The sequence below is a fragment of the Pecten maximus genome, chromosome 15 (genome assembly GCF_902652985.1).
Source record: "Pecten maximus chromosome 15, xPecMax1.1, whole genome shotgun sequence".
Classification (NCBI taxonomy): Eukaryota; Metazoa; Mollusca; class Bivalvia; order Pectinida; family Pectinidae; genus Pecten; species Pecten maximus.
The window spans coordinates 8,009,452-8,037,410 of record NC_047029.1 but is presented as its reverse complement, the minus strand read 5'-3'; the positions used below and the strand labels follow the sequence as shown (position 1 = coordinate 8,037,410).

Sequence of the window (27,959 nt, the reverse complement as noted above, 5' to 3'; positions counted from 1 at the left end):
ATCACAGGTGCTGTATAGTTCCGTAGATACAAGATATGAGTATGTTCAGGGCGGAACCCTTGGATTTTGAAGGTATAGTACAGGTTACTAGTATAACTTTTTATTTCGGGCGCATGTAAAGGTAAATTACTCACTTATATTTTTTATATTTCAATATTTTTTTTACATCACGTTATAAAGACAATTGACCGTACGTGACCAATGACGTAAGACAATCTCTAGTGTTATACAGTACTTAAAAGATAAACGAGACTGAGATAACAGGTACCCTTTATCTACAGTATCTATGTGTACATCTATCAGATACCAGTATAAACTTATTGTATACTGTATACAGACTAAAGTTATAATGTCGCTGTATGGATATTTCAAGCTGTTTGATTCGTACCCCCGTGATTCATGTAAATTTTGAAACGTCGTGTTTTCATATTCCCGGTATACCATGAACAGGGAAAGTTTATTGTTTGTGTGTTTGGTCCTAGTGTCGGGGACATGCGCACTGACCTGTACACAGAAAGACTTGTGTTCATGTAAAATGGACGACGGCAGTGGGGACGTTGATGTTTCTACACTTGGTAACCAGGACGGAACAGCAATGTAAGCATGTCGATAGCATTCCTCGATATTCCAGAGATTAAGTTCGCTCTAGTTCTTTGAACCAATGGACTATGCAATGGCAAATTATTTAAGGTTCGATCACCGCCATCTTAAGGATAAAGCTTAAAAAAAAAATCCAGGGTCGCAGAGAGCGAAAATGAACGGAATCCGTGGGGTATCGAGGGCGGGCGACAAGAAGAGTTCAGTATATGACTTTTGTATGCCAGTCTATTTGTCCCAGCAGTAACGACAAATTGTGTCCTTAATGTCTCGGCCATTACATGATTCGAAAGAGCAAACTTTTGGGATATCCATCTCTTCTCTCTAAACTCTTTTTCATTCCAATATCTCCTTTGTCAATGCCTCACCTTTGGCATCTGAGGAGCTTTCCTCCTTGAGAGGAAGGTTATGGCGTCTCTCCCAAAACCGCGACATTCTAGTCATTTAAATTGAGGTTATTTCGTTTACAGTTTAATTGTGTCACTCCAATTTGCCTGCAGCATATCAAAGAAACCTTGGGTTGGCACAGAGACTTATATTTCTTGGATATGCTCTTGCTGGCTCATTCTTGTAAGCAATGTCGATCGTCCTAAACGAACCCTGTTGTTTTCGTAGGTAAGCTATTCTTCTTCTTCTTCTTCTTGAGGCAAATCTCGATCAAATTCGGGTTAATTCACATTCTCAAAATGAGAACCAGGAAGGTGACAACGGAACATGTCAACATAACACCCAACACGTCTGAAGTATACCGTACAAGGAAATATGATATTTCCTAATGAGATTATGACTTTAAAAGTTCCCCTAAAATCTTCATCAACATGCATCTCTCGAAACCTTTAGATGCTGGTTTTCCGTCATTAGTCGGCATCTGTAACGGAAATCGTGATAATGGGGACTGGTCTTTGAATATCTTATTAGCTGGGACATGTTGATATCCAAAGTATGCGCTATCAAAAGCAGGCTTACCTTAAAAGAGACTGAAAATTGACACTATGAATAACAATATTAGTATCGTTTTTCTTTTCACAGGTTCCAAGACATGATCGCTGCGGATGGGTTAGAGTATTCCCTTAATTTGTGTTACCCATTTAACGAGAAGTCGTGTGTAAACACAGCAGTAAGTATACGGCATGCTCTATAACCAGCTAATGAAAGTAAATTCACCAATACCTATACAAACTCCAAAACCAGATATTGAAAGTAGATGTTTCATCAATACCTATACAAACTCCATATCAAGCTATTGAAAGTAGATGTTTGACTAATATGCAACAACAACGGCATATACAAAGCCCATGGTTTCGATCCATATTACGAGTAGTAATTTTGATATCTCATTAGTGCGAAGATCACTCTTAAACGAAACTACTGATATTTCGAGGTTAGGAAATGAACTTCAGGTGGTTTAATAAATGCTATCTTGTGAACACCTTTGTCCTTATTGACGTGGCTCTGCAAGTATCCTTTTATGTATGGAATATAATTTTTTTTTTTTTAATTTATTTTTTATTCATTTAAATTAATATTACAAGACATGGAATATAATTTTGGTATTATCTGTTCCATCATACAGGCTTGCCAGATTTCGCTTGACGGATCCAGTTACGCGATAGGAGATGCAACCAACGTTGGCTTTGAGACGGACACGCTGGATCAGGTCCATATCAAGTACACCAGTGTCGACGTTGCTGGGGTCATAAAGTAACGCCAGATCTAGATCATTCTCCTCTTTATTTATTTCGTTAAACACTATTTCCCTTCTGGAGTCACACTCTTTTGTTCCCCAGCATCACTGATGTATACTCTCTTCAGTGTATAATTTATCCATTACTAAGAGTCATTCGCCCGCATGTGTTCTTGCATGTGAAGTTTCTTTTTATCGCTTAAATGACAAAGATATCTGTCATTTCTAAGAAGACTGAAGTCAATTTGATGTTGAGCTGTATATTAACAAGACGTACTAATTTGTTGTTCTCTAATGCGCATAACGCAGTTTGGAGGCCGTCTTTTACACATAGCGTTTGTAAGTGATGCTTCAAATGGAGACGTCATATTTGAAACAGTTGAGAAACAGATATTGTTAAAGGCGTTATATCATATTGTGATATAACCTCTTAGAAGTACATATCAACAGTCACGATTGTCATTTGAAATAAGTTCATTTTGAAACAGTTTAAATAGTTCTAGGACGTGTAGGTTGTACTTTGGAGGATAGTCTTGCCGGTATGACCTCTTCTTAATTTTTATTTCTGGTCCAACTTTCACATCCCTTGTGTAAGAAAATAATTTAAATTGTCCACGTGAAAGCATTATACAATGTATAATTAAAGGGAAGCTTCTCAGCTAAGATCATTTCCTTTAATCCTCTAATGCTTTTCAATGGAAATGCTTCTTAAAGGTGCTACACTAACTACAAATAGTATTTTTAACAATTACAAACACGAATCGACTCATATGTATTTTTCTTCAGAAATTAAAGTTACCCACTTGATACTATTACCGCCATCGGAATGTTGATGAAACTGACGACATGTTTTCAGGACCACCGACGTGAGGATGATCTGCAGTCCCTCAGCTGACCCTCCACTGGTTACCGCCAACGGGGAAACAGCTCCCGGATCTAATTCCTATGTAATACTCCTATCTATGCCAAATCTCAGATGTATAGTTAAGTAAGAAAGTGATAGTTTGAGTATTGTCATAGTAACATCAATATAGTATGATTTTATAGCCAGCCTGTATTGCGTTGCTTCAGTTACAGAGGCATTAAGGTAAGGATCAGGACTGTCTGCACACAATAATATACCCTGGTACTATAATGTAGTTTGCTGTATAATATCAATTGATTTGTTAATATTTCATTATGTATCTACATGATATATATAGTTAAAACATACGCCAAGATAGCTTTTATGCCAGATTTAAGTCCATTCATTATTATACAGAATCACATTTTCTACGTAATACCCCCAGTATTATAGAAATATTTATTGTAATCTTATAGTATGTGTAATTTCTCGCGTGTTGAACACCACCAGATTATGGCACTACTGTGGTATGTTATACAGTGATACTATAATACATATAATTCTTCACTATGATAAGACTGTATATGGTCGAGACGAATTATGGTGTCATTTGATATCTAATATGGGTATAAATTTCTTTATGTATCCACATAATTCACCAGACTTTGATTTAACTTGCTGAGAAGTGCATTTAATAATGTATTGTCAAACGAAGATATTGATTATTTCAAACTTTATTTTAAGATTTTTGTATCAAATGTTTAAAACATATGAACCAATTAATTATTAATGATTATCAAATGCCTGTGTATTTGTAAAATAACTAGGTACATTTATACGATCCTGTTCTGCATGTTATCTGTAATTCAATAATCTGTTTATAAAATCAGCAAATAAGGAGAATAATTGACTTATTGTATTTTAGGTAATTCTGTGTGTGGGTGTGTGTGTGTGTGTGTGTGTGTGTGTGTGTGTGTGGGTGTGTGTGTGTGTTTCATTATTATTTTTTGTTTGTTTGTTGTTGTTAGTTGTTTTTTTTTTGCATGTAATATTGTAAAGCATATTAATATCTTTCATGTACAAGGAATTCCTGCTGTACTCAAAATGTGGCTGTGCAGGTCAGTGTGACGGTGGTCCAGGACCACGGCCTAACAAAGCAGGGTCTACAGTGACTTTCAGCGTAGGGACCATTATCATCATTGTGTACGTACATGTAAAATCATAAATATATTTATCTTCCTACTTATTTATAATGTTATTCTGATAGTCTGAAATCTAAAACAAGCATACTATATATATATCGGAACTACATTTTCACGAATTCAAGCCGCAATGATTTAATACTTTAATATAAAGCAGGTGATTGTTGAAGTAATGATACTTCTTTCAGCGCTCTATCACTCGGATGTTTATACATGGTTGGAGGTATTTTATATATGAAGATGGTTCGCCATGCCCAGGGCAAAGAGGTTGTTCCTAATGTCTCGTTCTGGGGAAGTTTTCCCGGCCTTGTCAAGGTAAGTGTATGACCAGATGGCATGATCCATCAGTAATGATATAACATTGTCCTTAGAGAAGACGAGACAAGTCCCTTATCCTTTATCATGCAATAGATGAAATATTGAATTACAATGAAATAAAAGAAACAAGTGTAAAACATCCTAAAGGAATTTGTTTTATTTGTAGGAGGGATTTGTTTTTACAGTAAGCATGTGTAGGAGAGGTCGGTACAACGAAATATAACAACTGTGCAACCGTAATTCCAAGTCAAAATCGCTAAAACTATGGCAGATTACGAAGAAGCGTGGACACCATTGCTAAAGCAACAGAGAGAACAAGACGATGCGTTCCGAAACAGTAAGCGTCTTCTGCTACATAGACGACACTGGCAATGAATACACAACTGGTCAAAGTCAGATGTAAGTCACTTAAGCCCTCAAAATGACAAGTGGGATAGAACGAATGATAGCGCTGTGTTTGTGAACAAGGCTAAGTGTAGTTAGGATGAAACAAATTATTGACACCCGTAGGTAAGAGATCATTTTCAAGATGGTCACCATTCTTATTTGCTTTCTTAATATCCGGAATCTCCCTGTGGTTTTTCCCTGTGGTACTGCAGGACAATTACTCAACTCTGTTTCCAAAACCTAAGTCTGTTTTACACTGATAAAGACAGATACAGATTAATTATGTTGATTTAGCTTCAACTGTAGTTAGTATTTTCTTTAAACGTATACATGTAATTAAGTATTGTTGTTGGTGTCTATCATCGGAGTATACTCAAATAAGTATTTGATTGTCCTTTTCAAGTAAATTGTATGCTAATGATTTTCATGTCTTTAAATACGTCATTAAGTTAAACGTGGTTGTCATATCCATGTATCTTAACTTTGTATTTATTTATATTTAGTGAGTATGGTGGGATACTTAAATAAACAACACCGGATTGTCATTCTTGCATATCGATGTGTTGTGTTATGTTTTAATCATTGTTGGAACTATTGCTACTGTAAATGTCATGCAGAAATCAACATACGAACATACGTTTATACATTATAACGACAAACCTAATACGAAAATGAGGTAATATATAATTGATACAAATGGCTAAATAAAGTATGAACAGAAGAGAGAATACCGACTAAGTGATGAAACTATACTTCTAACTTAAAATCGATACAGCGAGAACAAAATACGAACGAAATTACAAAATTGCATGGAGACCTCAGAAAGTACAAGGCAGATAAGACCAGATGTCCCTGAAGATTAAGCATCTTCTCTTTTCATCGAGGACCTCGCCATACAAATCTAGGTTAGGACACATTCTCAAAATAAGTATTTGGATGTGACAACGGAACCGCTAGCCATATCATCATCCATCGGACACATCTGACTTCATATCGCACAATAAAATAGAATATATCAAAAGGAGATAATAATTCGATCACAATTTTCCTATGCTTTTTTAGTTGTCGCGGTTTCACGATAATGAAACTAAGAAATACGTTAACACCGTAGGTAGGAGAAGCGGGTGTGTTCCTCTCAAGAAATGTAAAGTTACAAATTCAGGAAAATTGAAATCTTCACGCTTGTTAAACGGATAACGTTGCAAGCACGGATCGAAGTAAGCGGCCGATGAAAGTCTGTATACACCACACGATCTCATTGTGTTTAAGTACACTTTTGTAATGATGAATTTCAAACAGTCAAAAGATCATGTAATGATGGCTGCCAAATACCATTTACCATTTCCATAAATATACATTCAGGATAATATATAATGATATGCCATTAATCAGATAAGTACGGTAGTTGATTTGTGTCATTTTGTCCTTTCGTCTTTTTGCTCACACACGAAAATACAAAATAAATACACGCAAATTAGCGACTTTAATTCTCGTCTTTTTGGGTTCATTTATTTTGTCATTTCGTCTTTTCGCCCCTAGTCGTAAGCCTCTTCGTGGCGAAAAGATGAAGATTAAAAACCTTGACTTTCGTCTTTTCGACCCGAGGTGACGACAATAAGGCTAGAGAACTAGGGTGTTGACAACTTTAAACAGGATATCAACTAGCACCTCACTATCACATAAGGAAATAGAACATTGACAAACGAGATCATGAGACAAATATAAAATGGTCGATGGTCTTAATCAACATGAATCTCTCGAAACCTTGTGTTTTTAATTTCTCCATCAGTAGTTGTCATCTGTCAGGGAAATCGTGAAAAAGGGAACAAGGCATTGAATAACGAATCACCTATGACATGTTAACATCTTAGGTAGGGGTGTTACACTGTACAAAAAAGACATTAGCACTTTTCATTAAAAATCAAACCGAATATAACAGGTACATTTAGATGTACTAGAGCCATAAATAAATTAAATACGCCATGCAGCTGTTTCGTCCATAGTAGTGGTTAATCTAAGGGGGGGGGGGGGGGGGGGGGGGGGGGGGGGGGTCGACCGTCTACCTTTCCTAGTTCTCACTCGACACTTCATCAGAATTAATATCCCCTTGCAAACGTTTTGTCAGTTTTCTCACGAATTCATTTCGCAAGGGAATCTTATGGAATTGGTCACATGCCTTGACTATGATAACATCTCGGAGGAGTTTTAGTTTCAAGACTCAAACTTCTTTATTTACAGAGTTATTGCCCTTAATTTATTTCACTCATTGTTTGCGCTCTCACGAGTTCATTTCTCAACATCTCATATGCGGTCTGGTTTCAGATACAGTGCTCCCTTATTTACAGAGCAAGTGTTCTTAGGTTTCTTTTTCACACAAATATCATTTTGTCAGCACTCTCAAAAGTTTATTCGTCAATGGAATTTCATGAAACTTGAAATATGATTGTATCATGATAATATATCGTATGAGTGCAGGTTCTATATTCAGCGCTACAGAATTCAATTACACTTTGTACATGTGTTTGCTCAGGTGCACTTATTTACAGAGTTGTTGCCCTTTGTTTCGTTCACTCAAATTTAATTTCATCAGCTCTCCCACGTTCATTTCTGAGGAGAATTTCTATATATAGGGGGCATTCACGTCTTACACTGTTCAGTTGTATTTTTACTTTAATCGTCTTGAACAGGAACAAGTTTTCAAAATTATACATATGTTGTTTATTGCGAGGTGATTTGTATCGTTTGTGATACCATTATCAAAATAAAAACTATGACAAAATGACAACCAATATTACTTATTCATTTAATTTATCTATTTGTTTATTTCATCTATTTATTTATTTATTTATTAAATCTATGTCCAATCTGAATTTGAGTGTACGGTTTCCACTCATTAGATTAAATAATTACTGTTATTTGGTATCCTGATAGGAGTTGTGTGATATGATGCAATGGTTAATCATGTGATAAATATGATATCAAAGATTCATCAAATGACTGAACCCGTATTACATTTACACTCGTGTTAGATCATCTATTTTAATAGAAAAATACCCAACACTACTGTTTAACAATTCACAAGGCTACATTATACGAGATTAGTAGTAAGCTTCCTGGTGTCTCGTTTTTACTGTTTGACCAACCAAGAAGGACTCTACGTCATTCGCATAACGAACAACCTGCCAATAATTTGAATGTGTATAATTAGGACAACACTGCAAACATTTTATAGATAAATAATTGTAATCTATTTAGAGGCTAGAGCATTCATGTGACTTGGACGACCATGTAAATAAATCCGTGTTGTTATCTGCAACTCGCATCACTGTACCGATAGGTATGCCACCGAAACGTTTATATACTGTGTAATAGTACCACTTGGTGTTCGCTTTATAACAGATTGGATTACTGCGAGTTTTGTTATTCTGACGAGGGGTGAATTTCACGGTTTACCATGAACTGGACAATTTATATGGTGTGTTTATCCCTAGTGTCTGGGACATGCGCACTAACATGTACACAGAGAGATTTATGTTCCTGTACAATGGACGACGGCAGTGGAGATGTTGATGTTTCTACACTTGGCAAACAAGATGGAACAGCAATGTATGATGTATTTACCTATATTCATAATTCATACCACACTCACTTGCCCGAGTTTCTTCTGTCCCCTTACACCATGCCATGACATGGTGTTAGGGCCAGAGGAAACTCGGGATGCACACTCACATATCCATTATCGATTAGTTACTTTTTTACATTCTCAAGTTATGACAACCTCGTTAACAAAACCGATTACAAATATAAACACTAACTTTCCTTTCCTCAAGAGCAACATAGGATTGTTTAGTGTTGGTAGTAATTGTATTAAAAGGTGAATTTCTAATTCTAAATGATTGTTACTTTTAAATTTCAGGGTTAATGAAAAAAGGAACTGTGATAAATAGGTGTATTGTTTAAACACATAACTTTAAACAAATTACAAATTAAAAGACACTATCAATTTTAAACTTTACACGAATAATCTATATAATCTCATATGTTGTTAACATTACATATCTTCCTAACAATATTAGGGAAATAATAGCATGTAATTGAATACAGTTCAAAATAATACACTACTCTTAGATGAAGGAGAAATAGCAGAAACTAAAACAGGGCTGATATTGGGGTGGAACATGTACTCTGAATAGTTTCTGTGTCGTAAAAGGCAACCATTTTGATATATCACATCAAAATTGTAGGCAGTAGATGTACGCAAGCAAACAAAACCAAAACCAGTGGTCGAAAGTAATAGCGAAATATCTGTATCATTAGTATATATACATATAAAAAGTCCAACGTAATAGAGAATATATTAGTATATTACTAGATTATATAAGTATAAGTGGTCGAAAGTAATAGCGAATATCTGTATCATTAGTATATATAGATATTACTGGTCGAACGTTATAGAGAATATCTATCACAAGACTATATAGATATTACTGGTCGAACGTTATAGAGAATATCTATCACAAGACTATATAAATATTACTGGTCGAACGTTATAGAGAATATCTATCACAAGACTATATAAATATTACTGGTCGAACGTTATAGAGAATATCTATCACAAGACTATATAAATATTACTGGTCGAACGTTATAGAGAATATCTATCACAAGACTATATAAATATTACTGGTCGAACGTTATAGAGAATATCTATCACAAGACTATATAAATATTACTGGTCGAACGTTATAGAGAATATCTATCACAAGACTATATAAACATTACTGGTCGAACGTTATAGAGAATATCTATCACAAGACTATATAAATATTACTGGTCGAACGTTATAGAGAATATCTATCACAAGACTATATAGATATTACTGGTCGAACGTTATAGAGAATATCTATCACAAGACTATATAAATATTACTGGTCGAACGTTATAGAGAATATCTATCACAAGACTATATAAATATTACTGGTCGAACGTTATAGAGAATATCTATCACAAGACTATATAAATATTACTGGTCGAACGTTATAGAGAATATCTATCACAAGACTATATAAATATTACTGGTCGAACGTTATAGAGAATATCTATCACAAGACTATATAAATATTACTGGTCGAACGTTATAGAGAATATCTATCACAAGACTATATAAACATTACTGGTCGAACGTTATAGAGAATATCTATCACAAGACTATATAAATATTACTGGTCGAACGTTATAGAGAATATCTATCACAAGACTATATAAATATTACTGGTCGAACGTTATAGAGAATATCTATCACAAGACTATTTAAATATTACTGGTCGAACGTTATAGAGAATATCTATCACAAGACTATATAAACATTACTGGTCGAACGTTATAGAGAATATCTATCACAAGACTATTTAAATATTACTGGTCGAACGTTATAGAGAATATATATCACAAGACTACATGTATATAAATATTACTGGTCGAACGTTATAGAGAATATCTCTCACAAGACTATATAAACATTACTGGTCGAACGTTATAGAGAATATATTTCACAAGACTATATAAATATTACTGGTCGAACGTTATAGAGAATATCTATCACAAGACTATATAAATATTACTGGTCGAACGTTATAGAGAATATCTATCACAAGAAAATACATGAGATATAAATGTAAACAATGACTATATACCCCAGATATATCCCATTGTACGCGGTGACCTCCTTGACCTCCATTTGTCAACAAATCAACACCACGAGACCACGATTTCACATGACTAATACGTCATATCTAATTTTAAAAAAAACTAGAAACACTGATAAGTTATCATTCAGAGAAAGGTATTCCCATCGTCGAAATATTTTTGAGGTGAAATAATGAGTTCATTGAGTTATAATTAACTAATATAAAGCCATATAGACACGATAAGTTAAGATATGATGACACATTCAGGGTTTTATATTTAAAAATGAGATAATTAATTTTTCGTCTGAGAAGAAAAGTGTATAGACCTATAAATATCTGGCGGTTGGGTAATATAGTGGTGTAACATACTTGCCTTTCACCTAGGCGGTCGGGGTTCGATTCACCGATCGGGCGTGAAAAGGTACCGAGTCACCTGCCCGACTACTCGGGTAATCCTCGTGTACTCCGGTTTCTGCCCACAGTAAGAGACCTCCACGCTTCCATCCGGGCCTACAAGAGTGATTTCTATCAATCAATATAACTTGAATCGCAATTGTTGTGAAATAGATTAAGCTTATATTTTTTTACATTCACCTATAGATATACATGTAACCATATAAACAATTGAAAACAAGATAATGCATCGCGAAACCACTTTAAGTTCGTGTTGTATGGCGGAGGTTGTTCATAAACAGCTGTTACAAAATACATTATATTGTTTTGCTGGCCACAGGTTAAATATCCAGAAATATTGATCACAGATGTCATTTGTTGTCTATCAAATACCATGTCCAGTCGCCACAACTGGGTTTGTCAATAGAACACACTGAAGCGTACAACTTGAAGTGGTCAAAAACAAGGTTAGGTAAGGGGAGAGTTGCCTCTTTTTTTGTAATTGTCAAATAGCCCGCGAACCGCAGCTTTTTATTACGACCAATTAAGCGGTTGGATGGGTTGAATACCCGACATAGAATGGCCACTCGGGGCAAATTTTCATTTCAGTCAGCTTCAAGTTGAACGCTTGTAAGAACCCAATTTAGAAACTTCGGTGTGGCGATTGGACAATGTGTCAAAAGGGATTTGATTATATGTTACCTGTTATTTGGATTGTCTTGGACACGCATGGTTGATCAATGGTAGAAGGAACATTTGTTCTATTCCTACAGATTACGAGAGAACAGTTCTTCATGTCATCTGTTTCTATCCTCAACTGAAAGAGAGGGTCAGTCAGATGCACAAGAGAAACGCTTTCAATAATTTGAATATCTGTCAAGTTATAAGGGTTTCATGTACATACTACATAGTCCAAGTGTCGCCTCACTAATGTTGTGAACAGTTGTTTGAATATAGTTGGTGCTTTATGTTTTTTTCTTTTGTCTTTTTTCTTGCTTTCCTAATCCTCCATTTCATTTAGATTCTATGTCTAGAATATTCCTGGTACGTTTGCAATGAGTTTGTTTCCAAATATCGTGGCCATCCTCGGTTTCTAATTTATCTTCGTTATGACCTCTTTACTAAGTGATAATTTGCCATGGGAGTAGTTGCCTTTCTTTGGCATAAAATCTGCTGTTGCTTTGAAAATGTTCGCAAAAAAACCCAAACAAACAAACAAACTATATGCTTTCTCGATATTTTGATTTTGAAGAATGTTTCAATTTATTTTGCTTAAATCCTCTTTCATTTCTGATGCTTTCCCTTGTTATAGTTATAACCTTGGTTAGTTTTTATGTATTTCTTTCTCCGGAATGCGTATTTAAACGATATTGCATGGCCGCTGTTTCCAGTAGGACAGTTGTCCTCAGTATCAGTTATCATTTCCACTTCATTAGTAAGGACCAGGTCAAGGATATCCGCCTTATTTCCTTTTCTAAATTGTGTCCTTTCAATGACATATTGATAACGGTAGCTATCTCTGAAAAGTTCTATGAAACAATCACAATGAGTTTAGTCTTCAGATTAGTATTATACCGGGTAATGAAAGTCTCCTAATATAGGAAGACGTGGATATTGTTTGTTTGACGTGATACTGTTGATGAGTTGAAACATTTCTTCATTGTGTCCTTTCCATGACATGTTGATAACGGTAGCTATCTCTGAGAAGTTCAACAAAACAATCACACTGGGTTTTCGTCTTCAGATAAGTATTCCTCTTTATTTCCGGGTAATTAAAGTCTTCTAATGTAGGGAGATGTGAATATTGTTTGTTTGACGCGATACTGTTGATGAGTTGAAACATTTCTTCATTGTTCTCCTTATCAGAATTGGACTCCTGTATACAAATCCAATCAGACTTTTACAGCCAGGTGAATAAATGGTTGCCCAGATACTTTCCTTAAAATGATTTTCTATATTTACCTCAACAGGACGGACATCCTCCTAAGTATATACCTACACCACGATGGCGATTTGAATAATTCTTGTTCACAAACGGTTGATATCCCGGTTTGTAGAATTCAGCTTTAGTTGGTAAATATCGGGGAATCTTATGGTAGATTTCAGTGATTCCTGTTATATCGATATCTATGGGGTTTTTTGTTTTGTTTTTTTAAGGATCCTCGTTTTCAATTAGCCAAAGAAGACTGTTGGCGTTTGCACAAAAGCCGTTTAAATGTTCTTTGACTTGCTTTCTGCAGTTTTTGTTTGTTTTGATCCTGACAATTTCCCTATTCCATGGCGAGATTTTTATACGATGTACGAAACTCCAAGATTCTTCATCATTTCGTCTCTTAGCTTAGAGCGGCTTCTTCTAATCTCTCGGATTTTGTGGGATTATTGATCGACCTAGTTCTCTCATACACTTTTGTTATTGTTCTGAAGGCTTGAAATATGGTTTTCAAAAAAATAATGTTTCGAATGTTTCAGACATTCAAATGCAACTACTACTTTTGTTTTTCATTTTGTAGTTTTCTAAGCCTTACGATGATAGCTATGCTGGCTAATGCTTCATTGGTTGGCCTGCATGTTATTAGAGCTTCAGTTACTATCTTTTGATCCTTTTGCTGTCTCTCCTCTCTTTGACATTAATTTCTTATAACACAGCAGTTGTTGTTCCGTGGTTACGCTGAACGGGAGCTAATTGTACAGCTAGAGTAGAGTGTGTTACTTCCTCTTGGAAGACTTTAAGTTCCGCAAAACTGGTTTCCAAATTTTTTGTCCTTTCTTCATAGTTTGACTTGAGCTCTGCGTATTTCTTCTCGGCTATTTTTTTTCTGTTTGGAAGTGTTTTCCACTGAAACTTTACATAGAGCGCAGAACCACATTAAGTCACATTGTTTCAGAAACTCGTATTCTTTCTTCCCCTTTCCGAGACATGCGGTTCGAAGTGTTTCTGAAACCGGTCATACTCCATTATCTTAGCGTTTGGGTTGCTACCATCCTCGTCACACATCTCACAAGTCCGTGGTTCAGTCCAATAGGAGTTTGACTGCTTGGTTTAACTCACCATACGTCCTCGATAACGACTTGTGATTGGGTCGCTATTGGAAATTTTGATGGCTTTGTTTCATTGTTTCCTTGACCATTTCCGGCCGGCATGATTAGAAAATGATCGCAGCTCGCGTTGCAGCAGAAATACTACTTAAAATGAGCACAGAATTTTCTGGCTTCTAACCTAAACTTACTTACTGACATATATCACGTTTGTTTGTTATCGAAAACTATGATAAAATTACTAAAGGCGATCTGGTCTACCTGAGCTGTAAACAATAGCGACCGCTGCGATTGATGACGTCACAAGTTCTCACGCTCTCATCAGTTGCATTATTTGATTATATATGTTTTTTAAAACAAGCAGAAAGATATAACACCAAAGACAAAAATGTCCATAAAGTTGGCAACTAAAATAACTGAAAGAAAATTTGATGAAGCTCTAATTCACACGAGGTTCAAGCGAGGGTAAAACGTAAATCAATAAATAAATAAAAGATGGATTCAATTTCAAATGTGGTGAACAGAGAGAAGTGAAATTATATAATAGAAGATGTTTTACATTAAGAAGCGAAATTCTGAACCTTGAAATAGAGCAACGGGTCATACGCTTACACAGAACGCGAACAGGACTACGAACGATTATCACCATGGTCACTATTTTAAGGATAATTTCCAAAGTTCTAATAGTAGGGTTACTTCTTCTAGTATCAATTAAGTTATAATGGTGAGTGACTACTTGTAATATAAATTAAGTTCTAATAGTAGGGTCACTACTTGTAATATAAATTAAGTTCTAATAGTAGAGTCACTACTTGTAGTATAAATTAAGTTCTAATAGTAGGGTGACTTCTTGTAGTATTAATTAAATTCTAATAGAAGGGTCACTACTTGCAGTATAAATTAATCTCTAATAGTAGAGTCACTACTTGTAGTATAAATTAAGTTCTAATAGTAGGGTCATTACATGTACATTGTAGTATAAATCAAGTTCTTATAGTAGGGTGACTTCTTGTAGTATTAACTAAGTTATAATAGGAGGGTAACTACTTGTACTTTAAATTAAGTTCTAATAGCAGGGTGACTAGTTGTACTATTAACTAAGTTATAATAGCAGGGTGACTACGTGTAGTAATCAAATCATTATATGTTTATCATACTTCGGAAATAATTCAAATGCAGCACTGTATTCATGAGAAGTAAATGTTTTGCGTTTTCTGTTTCTAGGTTCCAAGATATGGCTAGCGTTGACGGCCAGATATATTCCCTCAACCTATGCTACCCATTTAATGAATTAACATGTGCAAATGCAGCAGTAAGTATGGACAATCTGATAAAGTTTTAATTCTGATTACAATAATGGAATGATCTTAGAAATATATTATATCCCAAAAAGGGATTGATATCAGAAATGTTGATATCAAATACATAATAGACTGATTTCAGAAATGTACATACAAAAATAATTGAATGATATCAGAAACATCTATACATCAATGTATATATTAAAACAATGGAATTATCTAAATATGTATATATATATATTTCATTACATATACAAATGTACATACTATATATGTTTGTGCACCTGGTTTAACCTTAATCAAATATAGGTAAAACATAACAGATTGGTCAATGTTAGATTTCCAAAGTTAATGAAAACAGAGCTGAGATAAATTAGAACGATTAACAAAACTAATGAATATGCCCTAAAAGTAAAAATCTGTGAATTGAATCATCTATATTATTTTAATTGTATTAATCATTTCAGGCGTGTCAGATACTGTCGGACGGCAGCGCCAGTTATCAGATCGGGGATGCTACTAATGTCGGTTTTGAGGTTGATACTTTAAACCAGGTCCACATTAAATACACAAATATCGACCAGGGATCTGGTCTTACGAGGTAAACATACACAAATATAGACCAGGGAACTGGTCTCACGAAGTAACGATACACAAATATAGACCAGGGAACTGGCCTCACGAGGTAACGATACCCAAATATAGACCAGAAAGCTGGTCTCACGAGGTAAGGATACACAAATATAGACCAGGGAACTGGTCTCACGAGGTAAGGATACACAAATATAGACCAGGGAACTGGTCTCACGAGGTAACGATACACAAATATAGACCAGGGAACTGGTCCTCACGAGGTAACGATACACAAATATAGACCAGGGAACTGGCCTCACGAGGTAAGGATACACAAATATAGACCAGGAAGCTGGTCTCACGAGGTAAGGATCAACAAATATACACCAGGGATCTGGTCTCACGAGGTAAACATACACAAATATAGACCAGGAAGCTGGTCTCACGAGGTAAGGATACACAAATATAGACCAGGGAACTGGTCTCACGAGGTAACGATACACAAATATAGACCAGGGAACTGGCCTCACGAGGTAAGGATACACAAATATAGACCAGGAAGCTGGTCTCACGAGGTAAGGATACACAAATATAGACCAGGGAACTGGCCTCACGAGGTAACGATACCCAAATATAGACCAGGAAGCTGGTCTCACGAGGTAAGGATACACAAATATAGACCAGGGAACTGGTCTCACGAGGTAACGATACACAAATATAGACCAGGGAACTGGTCTCACGAGGTAAACATACACAAATATAGACCAGGGAACTGGTCTCACGAGGTAAACATACACAAATATAGACCAAGGATCTGGTCTCACGAGGTAAGGATACACAAATATAGACCAGGGAACTGGTCTCACGAGGTAAGGATACACAAATATAGACCAGGGAACTGGTCTCACGAGGTAAGGATACACAAATATAGACCAGGGAACTGGTCTCACGAGGTAAGGATACACAAATATAGACCAGGGAACTGGTCTCACGAGGTAAGGACACACAAATATAGACCAGGGAACTGGCCTCACGAGGTAAGGATACACAAATATAGACCAGGAAGCTGGTCTCACGAGGTAAGGATACACAAATATAGACCAGGGAACTGGCCTCACGAGGTAACGATACCCAAATATAGACCAGGAAGCTGGTCTCACGAGGTAAGGATACACAAATATAGACCAGGAAGCTGGTCTCACGAGGTAAGGATACACAAATATAGACCAGGGAACTGGTCCCATGAGGTAAGGATGCACAAATATAGACCAGGAAGCTGGTCTCACGAGGTAAGGATACACAAATATAGACCAGGGAACTGGCCTCACGAGGTAACGATACACAAATATAGACCAGGAAGCTGGTCTCACGAGGTAAGGATACACAAATATAGACCAGGGAACTGGTCCCATGAGGTAAGGATACACAAATATAGACCAGGAAGCTGGTCTCACGAGGTAAGGATACACAAATATAGACCAGGAAACTGGCCTCACGAGGTAACGATACCCAAATATAGACCAGGGAACTGGTCTCACGAAGTAAAATACAACAAAGGTAAGCGAATGGGCAAATTTAGATCAGGAATCATGGAATCAGGAGTTTCATGAGCTAAAAAAAAGACTAGTGACATAGACCAGGAGTCGGGTCTAACGAGAGAGAAAATCTCCACAAATTTTATTTTAGAGTAGGGGTCGAGTCTAACGAAAGAAAAAAAAGCCCACATATACATAGCAGGAGTCGGGTTTAACGAGGTTAAAAATTTGTTTAAAAATTCACAAATATAGTTGATTATATAATATGTCATAAAACAATATAACGGACTTTTGACGTGATATATTACATGTACAATGGGCTATTGACGTGATATATTACATATACTATGGGCTATTGACGTGATATATTACATATACAATGGACTATTGACGTGATATATTACATGTACAATGGACTATTGACGTGATATATTACATGTAAATGGACTATTGACGTGATATATTACATGTACAATGGACTATTGACGTGATATATTACATATACAATGGACTATTGACGTGATATATTACATGTACAATGGACTATTGACGTGATATATTACATATACTATGGGCTATTGACGTGATATATTACATATACAATGGACTATTGACGTGATATATTACATGTACAATGGACTTTTGACGTGATATATTACATATACTATGGGCTATTGACGTGATATATTACGTGTACAATGGACTATTGACGTGATATATTACATATACAATGGACTATTGACGTGATACATTACATATACAATGGACTATTGACGTGATATATTACATATAAAATGGACTATTGACGTGATATATTACTAATACAATGGACTGTTGACGTGACATCTTACAGATACAATGGGCTATTGACGTGATATATTACATGTACAATGGACTATTGACGTGATATATTACTAATACAATGGACTGTTGACGTGATATATTACAGATACAATGGACTATTGACGTGATATATTACATATACAATGGACTATTGACGTGATATATTACATGTACAATGGACTATTGACATGATATATTACATATACAATGGACTATTGAAGTGATATATTACAGATACAATGGACTATTGACGTGATATATTACTAATACAATGGACTGTTGACGTGATATATTACTAATACAATGGACTGTTGACGTGATATATTACAGATACAATGGACTATTGACGTGATGTATTACAGATACAATGGACTATTGACGTGATATATTACATGTACAATGGACTATTGACGTGATATATTACATGTACAATTGACTGTTGACGTGATATATTATAGATACAATGGACTATTGACGTGATATATTACATGTACAATGGACTATTGACGTGATATATTACATGTACAATGGACTATTGACGTGATATATTACATGTACAATGGACTATTGACGTGATATATTACATGTACAATGGACTGTTGACGTGATATATTACAGATACAATGGACTATTGACGTGATATATTACATGTACAATGGACTGTTGACGTGATATATTACAGATACAATGGGCTATTGACGTGATATATTACATATACAATGGACAATTGACGTGATATATTACAAGTACAACGGACTATTGACGTGATATATTACATGTACAATGGACAATTGACGTGATATATTACAAGTACAATGGACTATTGACGTGATATATTACATGTACAATGGACTATTGACGTGATATATTACATGTACAATGGACGATTGACGTGATATATTACATATACAATGGACTATTGACGTGATATATTACATATACAATGGATTATTGACGTGATATATTACATATACAATGGACTATTGGCGTGATATATTACATATAAATTCATGACCCCATGAAATCGACCAAATCTAGATTCAATCCTTATATTTCAATTGTTTTTTTTTCGAATAAAAAAGTCGGTCTAGATATTAATATTTTGTAGCTTGTGCAAGTCTAAATGCGGAAAAGTCCGAGGAGTTCCGGATTGTACATGTCTTGTCGGTCGAGTAAAATAGTCCGCAATTTTAGGATTAAAGACAGCATTATTTTGTCAAAAAAAAGTATCTAGCATATCTGGTCTTTCATAAAATACAAGAATACATTATGAATTTGATAATTTTAATAATTAATCCATGTTTATAACAACAATGTAGAAAAAGTGAAATAGTTCCGTGGAAGGATTTTAACCATGTATTCATCCGCACTGATCAGTGTTAATCTGGTCAAATTCATGAGCAAATGAAACAGATTAAGTTTGGTAGTTTCATCGAGTCCAACTTGAGTAGAAATTGAAATATTACGTGAACAATGGACTATTGACGTGATATATTACATGTACAATGGACTATTGACGTGATATATTACATGTACAATGGACTATTGATGTGATATATTACATATACAATGGACTATTGACGTGATATAGTATATGTACAATGGACTATTGACGTGATATATTACATGTACAATGGACTATTGACGTGATATAGTACATATACAATGGACTATTGACGTGATATATTACATATACAATGGACTATTGACGTGATATATTACATATACAATGGACTATTGACGTGATATATTACATATACAATGGACTATTGACGTGATATATTACATGAACAATGGACTATTGACGTGATATATTTCATATACAATGGACTATTGACGTGATATATTACATGAACAATGGACTATTGACGTGATATATTACATATACAATGGACTATTGACGTGATATATTACATGAACAATGGACTATTGACGTGATATATTACATATACAATGGACTATTGACGTGATATATTACATGAACAATGGACTATTGACGTGATATATTACATGTACAATGGACTATTGACGTGATATATTACATATACAATGGACTATTGCCGTGATATATTACATATACAATGGACTATTGACGTGATATATTACAGATACAATGGACTGTTGACGTGATATATTACAGATACAATGGGCTATTGACGTGATATATTACATGTACAATGAACTATTGACGTGATATATTACATGTATAATTGACTATTGACTTGATATATTACATGTACAATGGACTATTGACGTGATATATTACATATACAATGGACTATTGACGTGATATATTACATGAACAATGGACTATTGACGTGATATATTACATGTACAACGGACTATTGAAGTGATATATTACATATACAATGGGCTATTGACGTGATATATTACATGTACAATGGACTATTGACGTGATATATTACATGTACAATGGACTATTGACGTGATATATTACGTGTACAATGGACTATTGACGTGATATATTACATGTACAATGGACTATTGACGTGATATATTACATGTACAATGGACTATTGACGTGATATATTACATATACAATGGACTATTGACGTGATATATTACATGTACGATGGACTATTGACGTGATATATTACATATACATTGGACTATTGACGTGATATATTACATATACAATGGACTATTGACGTGATATATTACAGATACAATGGACTATTGACGTGATATATTACATATACAATGGACTATTGACGTGATATATTACATGAACAATGGACTATTGACGTGATATATTACATATACAATGGACTATTGACGTGATATATTACATGAACAATGGACTATTGACGTGATATATTACATGTACAATAGACTATTGACGTGATATATTACATGTACAATGGACTATTGATGTGATATATTACATGTACAATAGACTATTGACGTGATATATTACATGTACAATGGACTATTTACGTGATATAGTATATGTACAATGGACTATTGACGTGATATATTACATGAACAATGGACTATTGACATGATATATTACATGAACAATGGACTATTGACGTGATATATTACATATACAATGGACTATTGACGTGATATATTACATATACAATGGACTATTGACGTGATATATTACATATACAATTGACTATTGGCGTGATATATTACTTGTACAATGGACTATTGACGTGATATATTACATGTACAATGGACTATTGACGTGATATATTACATATACAATTGACTATTGACGTGATATATTACATGTACAATGGACTATTGACGTGATATATTACATGCACAATGGATTATTGACGTGATATATTACATATACAATTGACTATTGACGTGACATTACTTGTACAATTGACTATTGACGTGACATTACTTGTACACATGGCTATTGACGTGATATATTACGTGTACAATGGACTATCCACGTGACATTACTTGTACAATTGACTATTGACGTGATATATTACATGTACAATGGACTATTGACGTGATATATTACGTGTACAATGGACTATCCACGTGACATTACTTGTACACATGGCTATTAACGTGATATATTACATATACAATAGACTATTGACGTGATATATTACATGTACAATGGACTATTGACGTGATATATTACATATACAATAGACTATTGACGTGATATATTACATATACAATAGACTATTGACGTGATATATTACATATACAATGGATTATTGACGTGATATATTACATATACAATGGACTATTGACGTGATATATTACATGTACAAAGGATTATTGACGTGATATATTACAGATACAATGGACTACTGACGTGATATATTACATGTACAATGGACTATTGACCTGATATATTACATGTACAAAGGATTATTGACGTGATATATTACATATACAATGGACTACTGACGTGATATATTACTTGTACAATTGACTATTGACGTGATACATTACGTGTACAATGGACAATTGACATGATATATTACATGTACAATGGACTATTGACGTGATATATTACATATACAATGGACTATTGACGTGATATATTACATGTACAATTGACTATTGACGTGATATATTACGTGTACAATGGACAATTGACGTGATATATTACATGAACAATGGACTATTGGCGTGATATATTACATGTACAATGGACTATTGACGTGATATATTACATGTACAATGGACTATTGACGTGATATATTACGTGTACAATGGACTATTGACGTGATATATTACGTGTACAATGGACTATCCACGTGACATTACTTGTACAATGGACTATTGACGTGATATATTACATGTACAATGGACTATTGACGTGATATATTACACGTACAATGGACTATTGACGTGATATATTACGTGTACACTGGACTATCTACGTGACATTACTTGTACAATAGACTGTTGACGTGATATATTACATGTACAATGGACTATTGACGTGATATATTACGTGTACAATGGACTATCCACGTGACATTACTTGTACACATGGCTATTGACGTGATATTACTTGTACATATGGCTATTGACGTGACATTACTTGTACATATGGCTATTGACGTGACATTACTTGTACACATGGCTATTGACGTGATATTACTTGTACACATGGCTATTGACGTGATATTACTTGTACACATGGCTATTGACGTGACATTACTTGTACACATGGCTATTGACGTGACATTACTTGTACACATGGCTATTGACGGGATATTACTTGTACACATGGCTATTGACGTGATATTACTTGTACACATGGCTATTGACGTGACATTACTTGTACACATGGCTATTGACGGGATATTTTTTCAGGACAACAGATGTGACATTGGTATGTAACCCCACGGCTGATCCCCCACTAGTATCCGCAGATGGTGAGACAGCTCCGGGATCCGTCACTTACGTAAGGCCATATTCTATAACTATACCTTACTAATTGGAACTCAATACGTAATTGAATTCCATGGTCTCGGAATAACAGTTTCTACTGAGAATATCGATCACGTGTAAAAGTGCATAAATGTTCACTTTATTCCAGTCACATCCAATTCAGTTTTTGTTTTTACAAATATGAAAAGTATAATTTTGTAAGCAGTTTATTTGTATGCTGCACTACATGTTATGATAAGTGTGACATTGTATTTACACAGTTATTTACCGCAAACTCGAAATGCGCATGTCCAGGCGGTTGTGGGGGCGGACCTCCGCCACCAGACCCTACAACCACCAAAGGCCCTGGTCCAAACCCCGGTCCACAGCCTAGCACTGGAGGATCCTCAGGTGGTATCAGTATTGGGACCATACTTGTCATTGTGTAAGTACATATATGGTAGGCTGCATGTAACTTCTAAAAGTTGGGGATTTAGCCTGCATCCGTTCGTCCGTCCAAAACCTTAGAGTGGTTTTTGTCTACGTCCATTCGTCCACACAACCTTGGGTTGTTTTGTCTGCTTGCGTGTCTGTCGACCAAACACCTTTGGTTGGATTTGGGTGCGTCCGTCAGTCCAAACCTTGGGTTGGTGTTGTGTGCGTCCGTCTGTCCTAACCTTGGGTTGGTTTTGTGTGCGTCCGTCTATCCAAACATTGGGTTAGTTTTGTGTGCGTCCGTCTATCCAAACCTTTGGTTTGTTTTGTGTGCGTCCGTCTGTCCAAACCTTTGGTTTGTTTTGTGTGCGTCCGTCTGTCCAAACCTTTGGTTTGTTTTGTGTGCGTCCGTCTGTCCAAAACCTTTGGTTGGTTTTGTGTGCGTCCGTCTATCCAAACCTTGGGTTAGTTTTGTGTGCGTCCGTCTGTCCAAACCTTTGGTTTGTTTTGTGTGCGTCCGTCTGTCCAAACCTTTGGTTTGTTTTGTGTGCGTCCGTCTGTCCAAACCTTGGATTGATTTTATGTGCGTCCGTCTGTCCAAACCTTTGGTTTGTTTTGTGTGCGTCCGTCTGTCCAAACCTTTGGTTTGTTTTGTGTGCGTCCGTCTGTCCAAAACCTTTGGTTGGTTTTGTTTGCGTCCGTCTATCCACACCTTGGGTTGGTTTTGTGTTCGTCCATCTGTCCTCACCTTGGGTTGGTGTTGTGTGCGTCTGTCTGTCAAAACCTTGGGTTGGTTTTATGAACATCCGTCTGTCCTAACATTTGGTTGGTTTTGTGTGCGTCTGTCTGTCCAAACAATGGGTTGGTTTTGTGTGCGTCCGTCTGACCGTCCCCCCTGTTGTTTAGAGGTTTTTATTTACTGATCGTTCACACGATCATCGATTAGGAAGCCACAATTTCGTAAGAATGTTTTGATATATACAAAAATTTAGATGGTCTTGTGGGTTCTAATCTATACAATGTTGCAGTGAACAACCGGAAATAGTATTCTCACTTTTAGTTAATTTAGAGCAGATTTTCAGTTTAAAATTTCGGTTAAAAGTTTGAAATGGTTCATCATCCCATAATAGTTGTTTTAGGAAGCTGATGTTTTACAAAGGTTCTTAAGGTGTTTTACATTAATGTTGCAGAGTGAAACTGGATTTTTTTCTAGATATCGTACATGTTTGGGACATATGTTTGCCAAAATTGTTAGTCAAAGTCGTCATGTTTATGTTTCGGTAAAGCTCTGAAATGACACGCCATGTATTCACTATATAATTGTGGGGTTTTTTTTTATTTGTTTTGTTTGTTTGTTTGTTCTTTTGTTTTGTTTTTTGTTTTTGTTTTTGTTTTTTTGATAATATTTTCATTTGGACTATCTCACTTTCTTTATATGTATAGGGACAGGTAGGGGATATGAACTGTTTAAGCACAAATCAGAAAGATCGTAAAAAATGCCTTTCATTATTATCATTACAGAGCTCTATCGCTAGGATTTTCGTACATGGTTGGAGGTATTTTATTTATGAAGATGGTTCGCCAAGCTCAAGGTACAGAGGTAGTACCTAATGTCTCGTTCTGGGGAAGTTTACCTGGCCTTGTCAAGGTAAGTACTAGCTGAAGCAGACAGACGTCATTCTGATCTGTCGAAAGATTGCTGTCAACAGGAAAGAATTTCTTAACCAGAAAAGGAATAACACCTAGAGAAAACAATCCTAATTATTTATTATGTGTAAGCATTTTGGAGCTGTATCTGTACTATCTACCTTACGTCGGTGTGAAGTGATGACAGTGTCTGGCCAGCCAAATTGTCCTTTACACGTGGAACAATGCTGATCCAGTAATCAACCAACTTATACAAGATATTTGTTACATAAGATGTCTTAGATATTTTGAGATATCTTATATACTTTTTTAATTTGGTCAAGTACTGAATCAACATTGCTCCATGAATGACAACTTGGCTTGCCATTAGTGTGAAAAGATGTTACATATAGTATCAAAGTATTGTTTTGTAACATTTCCTTCGGTAAGGAAAATAGAACAAGGAAATAAAAACCTAACAAAAAGAAAAAAAAATCAACATTATTTTTGCGCTAGCATGAATCTTTTTTCGAAAGCAAAAAAAATATTTTTTTCCAGATTCACCTTAAATATTTTGTCAGTCCTTCTAAAACATAATTGAACAAAACATTTTATTGAATTTATTTGCTTTTGTTCTGTAGTTTGAGGATAATTCTATTGTTTTCCGTGCTTTTTCAGGATGGTTTTGTGTTCACCATTGGGAAGTGTAAACGTGGAGGCTATAGTAAAGTGTGACGGAAATGTATCTGACTCTATCTACATGACCTCTATCTAATACCTCCATGTGTGATGTTATATACCTCAAAAACAAACAGACAAGGCTTTGTGTATAATGGGCTCATAGGTTGGTAAATAATACTCGTAGATATCATAACTGATAATATATATTTATAGATACTTGTGTATGCTTCAAATCACTACATCAATTTACAAGCACTGAAATTGTTACGGGATGCAAGTTAATTTGCTCGCAAAAAATGCACATCTCTGGAAAGATCTGAAGGAATAAAATTGTGTAATAAAGTATTGTTGTTAAGATATTTATAGAATGAGAGCATCAGCACTGACTTTAAATACGATTGAAGTTAAAATGATCACTACTTTCCGTCATTTTAGAAACATTGAAATGAAAAGGTCAAAGGTCCTACTTACACTTGTGAAATATTTAAAGTATTTACGGTATGTTTACATACAATATATATGATTCAGGAAATTGATACCAGAATATTTATCTGGACAGTGTTTTTTTGTGGACATGTGACTTTCGTAAGATATATATATGTTGTACATATTATAAATACAGTGTTTCCAGAATAGATTAATCAATGTTTGCGCCAATATGTTTAAAGTATCATACTTCTATCCTCTCGAGAAAAGAACTAATATCAATATCATTGTCAATATAAACCGCTATGCATGTGATTATTGTAAAGCTTTAAACTCGGAATGTCCATTGTTAATAAACGTTTTGTTTGTATATATAGGCAATTAATTAAAATTTTATTATAAGACCATGATTTATTATGTACATGCTATATAACAAAATAGGAAAAGGAGGTTTCCAAGCTTGACGTAACACAGGGACCTGAGGATTTGTTACAGTCTATGTCTATCTAACTAAATAGAAACAGGAGGTTTCCAGGCCTGACGTAACACAGGGACCTGAGGATTTGTTACAGTCTATGTCTATCTAACTAAATAGAAACAGGAGGTTTCCAGGCCTGACGTAACACAGGGATCTGAGGATTTGTTACAGTCTATGTCTATTTGGACTTATCATGATTACCACATTTTCAGATTCTTTTTTTTTTTATTTCATTTTTTTGTGGGGTGGGGGTTGAGAAGAGACAGAATTCGGTAAAAATGACACCCTCCGTATTAATGAACATTGAGTCGAGGGGTGTTATTATTACCAAATTTTAATCCAGAATTTTAATCATGTGCTAAACAGACTAGGGAAGATCAAAATACAAGCGGACTGTAAGAAATTCTCAGTTCCCTGTGGTAAATACAATAAAACAAATTTAGGAATGAAGAATGCACTTTTATTTTTATTTAACATTCAAAAATGTTATATATATCATGTCATAATAAAGAAGACAAATGACAATGGTACCTTTTGATAGTGTTTTTAATACTGGTGACTTCGCATGCAACAGATTTATATCTCCTAGAATATTTCGTATAATATACGGAAAGGCTACTAATTATATAGCTATCCGATTGTGACTCCCATTACAGGCATCTGCATCTGGTCAGCATTTATAGAAAAAATATATTAGCCCTTACTTTAACTACATCACCCTACAATTTGTATTTAGTAAAGTAGGGGTATGGGTTATTTTTCGGCATAGCCGTATAATATTCTTTTGGCCCCGGATATGACGCGACAGGTGGCGTTACTGGTCAAGATGAAGTATGTGATTGATCAATGTAGCGGTAAATGCAATATACAGATATGCAGTTAAAGACAAAACAAAATTAAGATTGAATGCAAGTTGAATAAGTGGATGTATCTTTTCAAATGACACATTAATAAAATCATATTCCTGATTCAAATGCAGTCTTATTATCGTCAAAAATGATTCAAACTGATGTAATTTTCTTAACCGTG

General features: G+C 35.1%; 2 protein-coding genes across 2 annotated transcripts; both read left to right on the top strand.

Moving 5' to 3' along the window:
- Positions 1–338: 338 nt before the first annotated feature.
- On the top strand, positions 339–5,585 carry LOC117343154. Its single transcript, XM_033905478.1, has 7 exons — positions 339–597; positions 1,627–1,714; positions 2,171–2,298; positions 3,138–3,228; positions 4,210–4,328; positions 4,516–4,642; positions 4,812–5,585. The coding sequence occupies exons 1-7, from the start codon at positions 443–445 to the stop codon at positions 4,866–4,868; spliced, it is 765 nt and encodes a 254-aa protein (XP_033761369.1). The 5' UTR covers positions 339–442; the 3' UTR covers positions 4,869–5,585.
- Positions 5,586–8,355: 2,770 nt separating this feature from the next.
- On the top strand, positions 8,356–27,460 carry LOC117343583. The gene is made up of 7 exons (XM_033906008.1): positions 8,356–8,638; positions 15,373–15,460; positions 15,917–16,050; positions 23,228–23,318; positions 23,566–23,729; positions 25,241–25,367; positions 26,024–27,460. Exons 1-7 carry the CDS (start codon positions 8,487–8,489, stop codon positions 26,078–26,080), a joined length of 813 nt encoding a protein of 270 aa, XP_033761899.1. The 5' UTR covers positions 8,356–8,486; the 3' UTR covers positions 26,081–27,460.
- Positions 27,461–27,959: the final 499 nt, after the last annotated feature.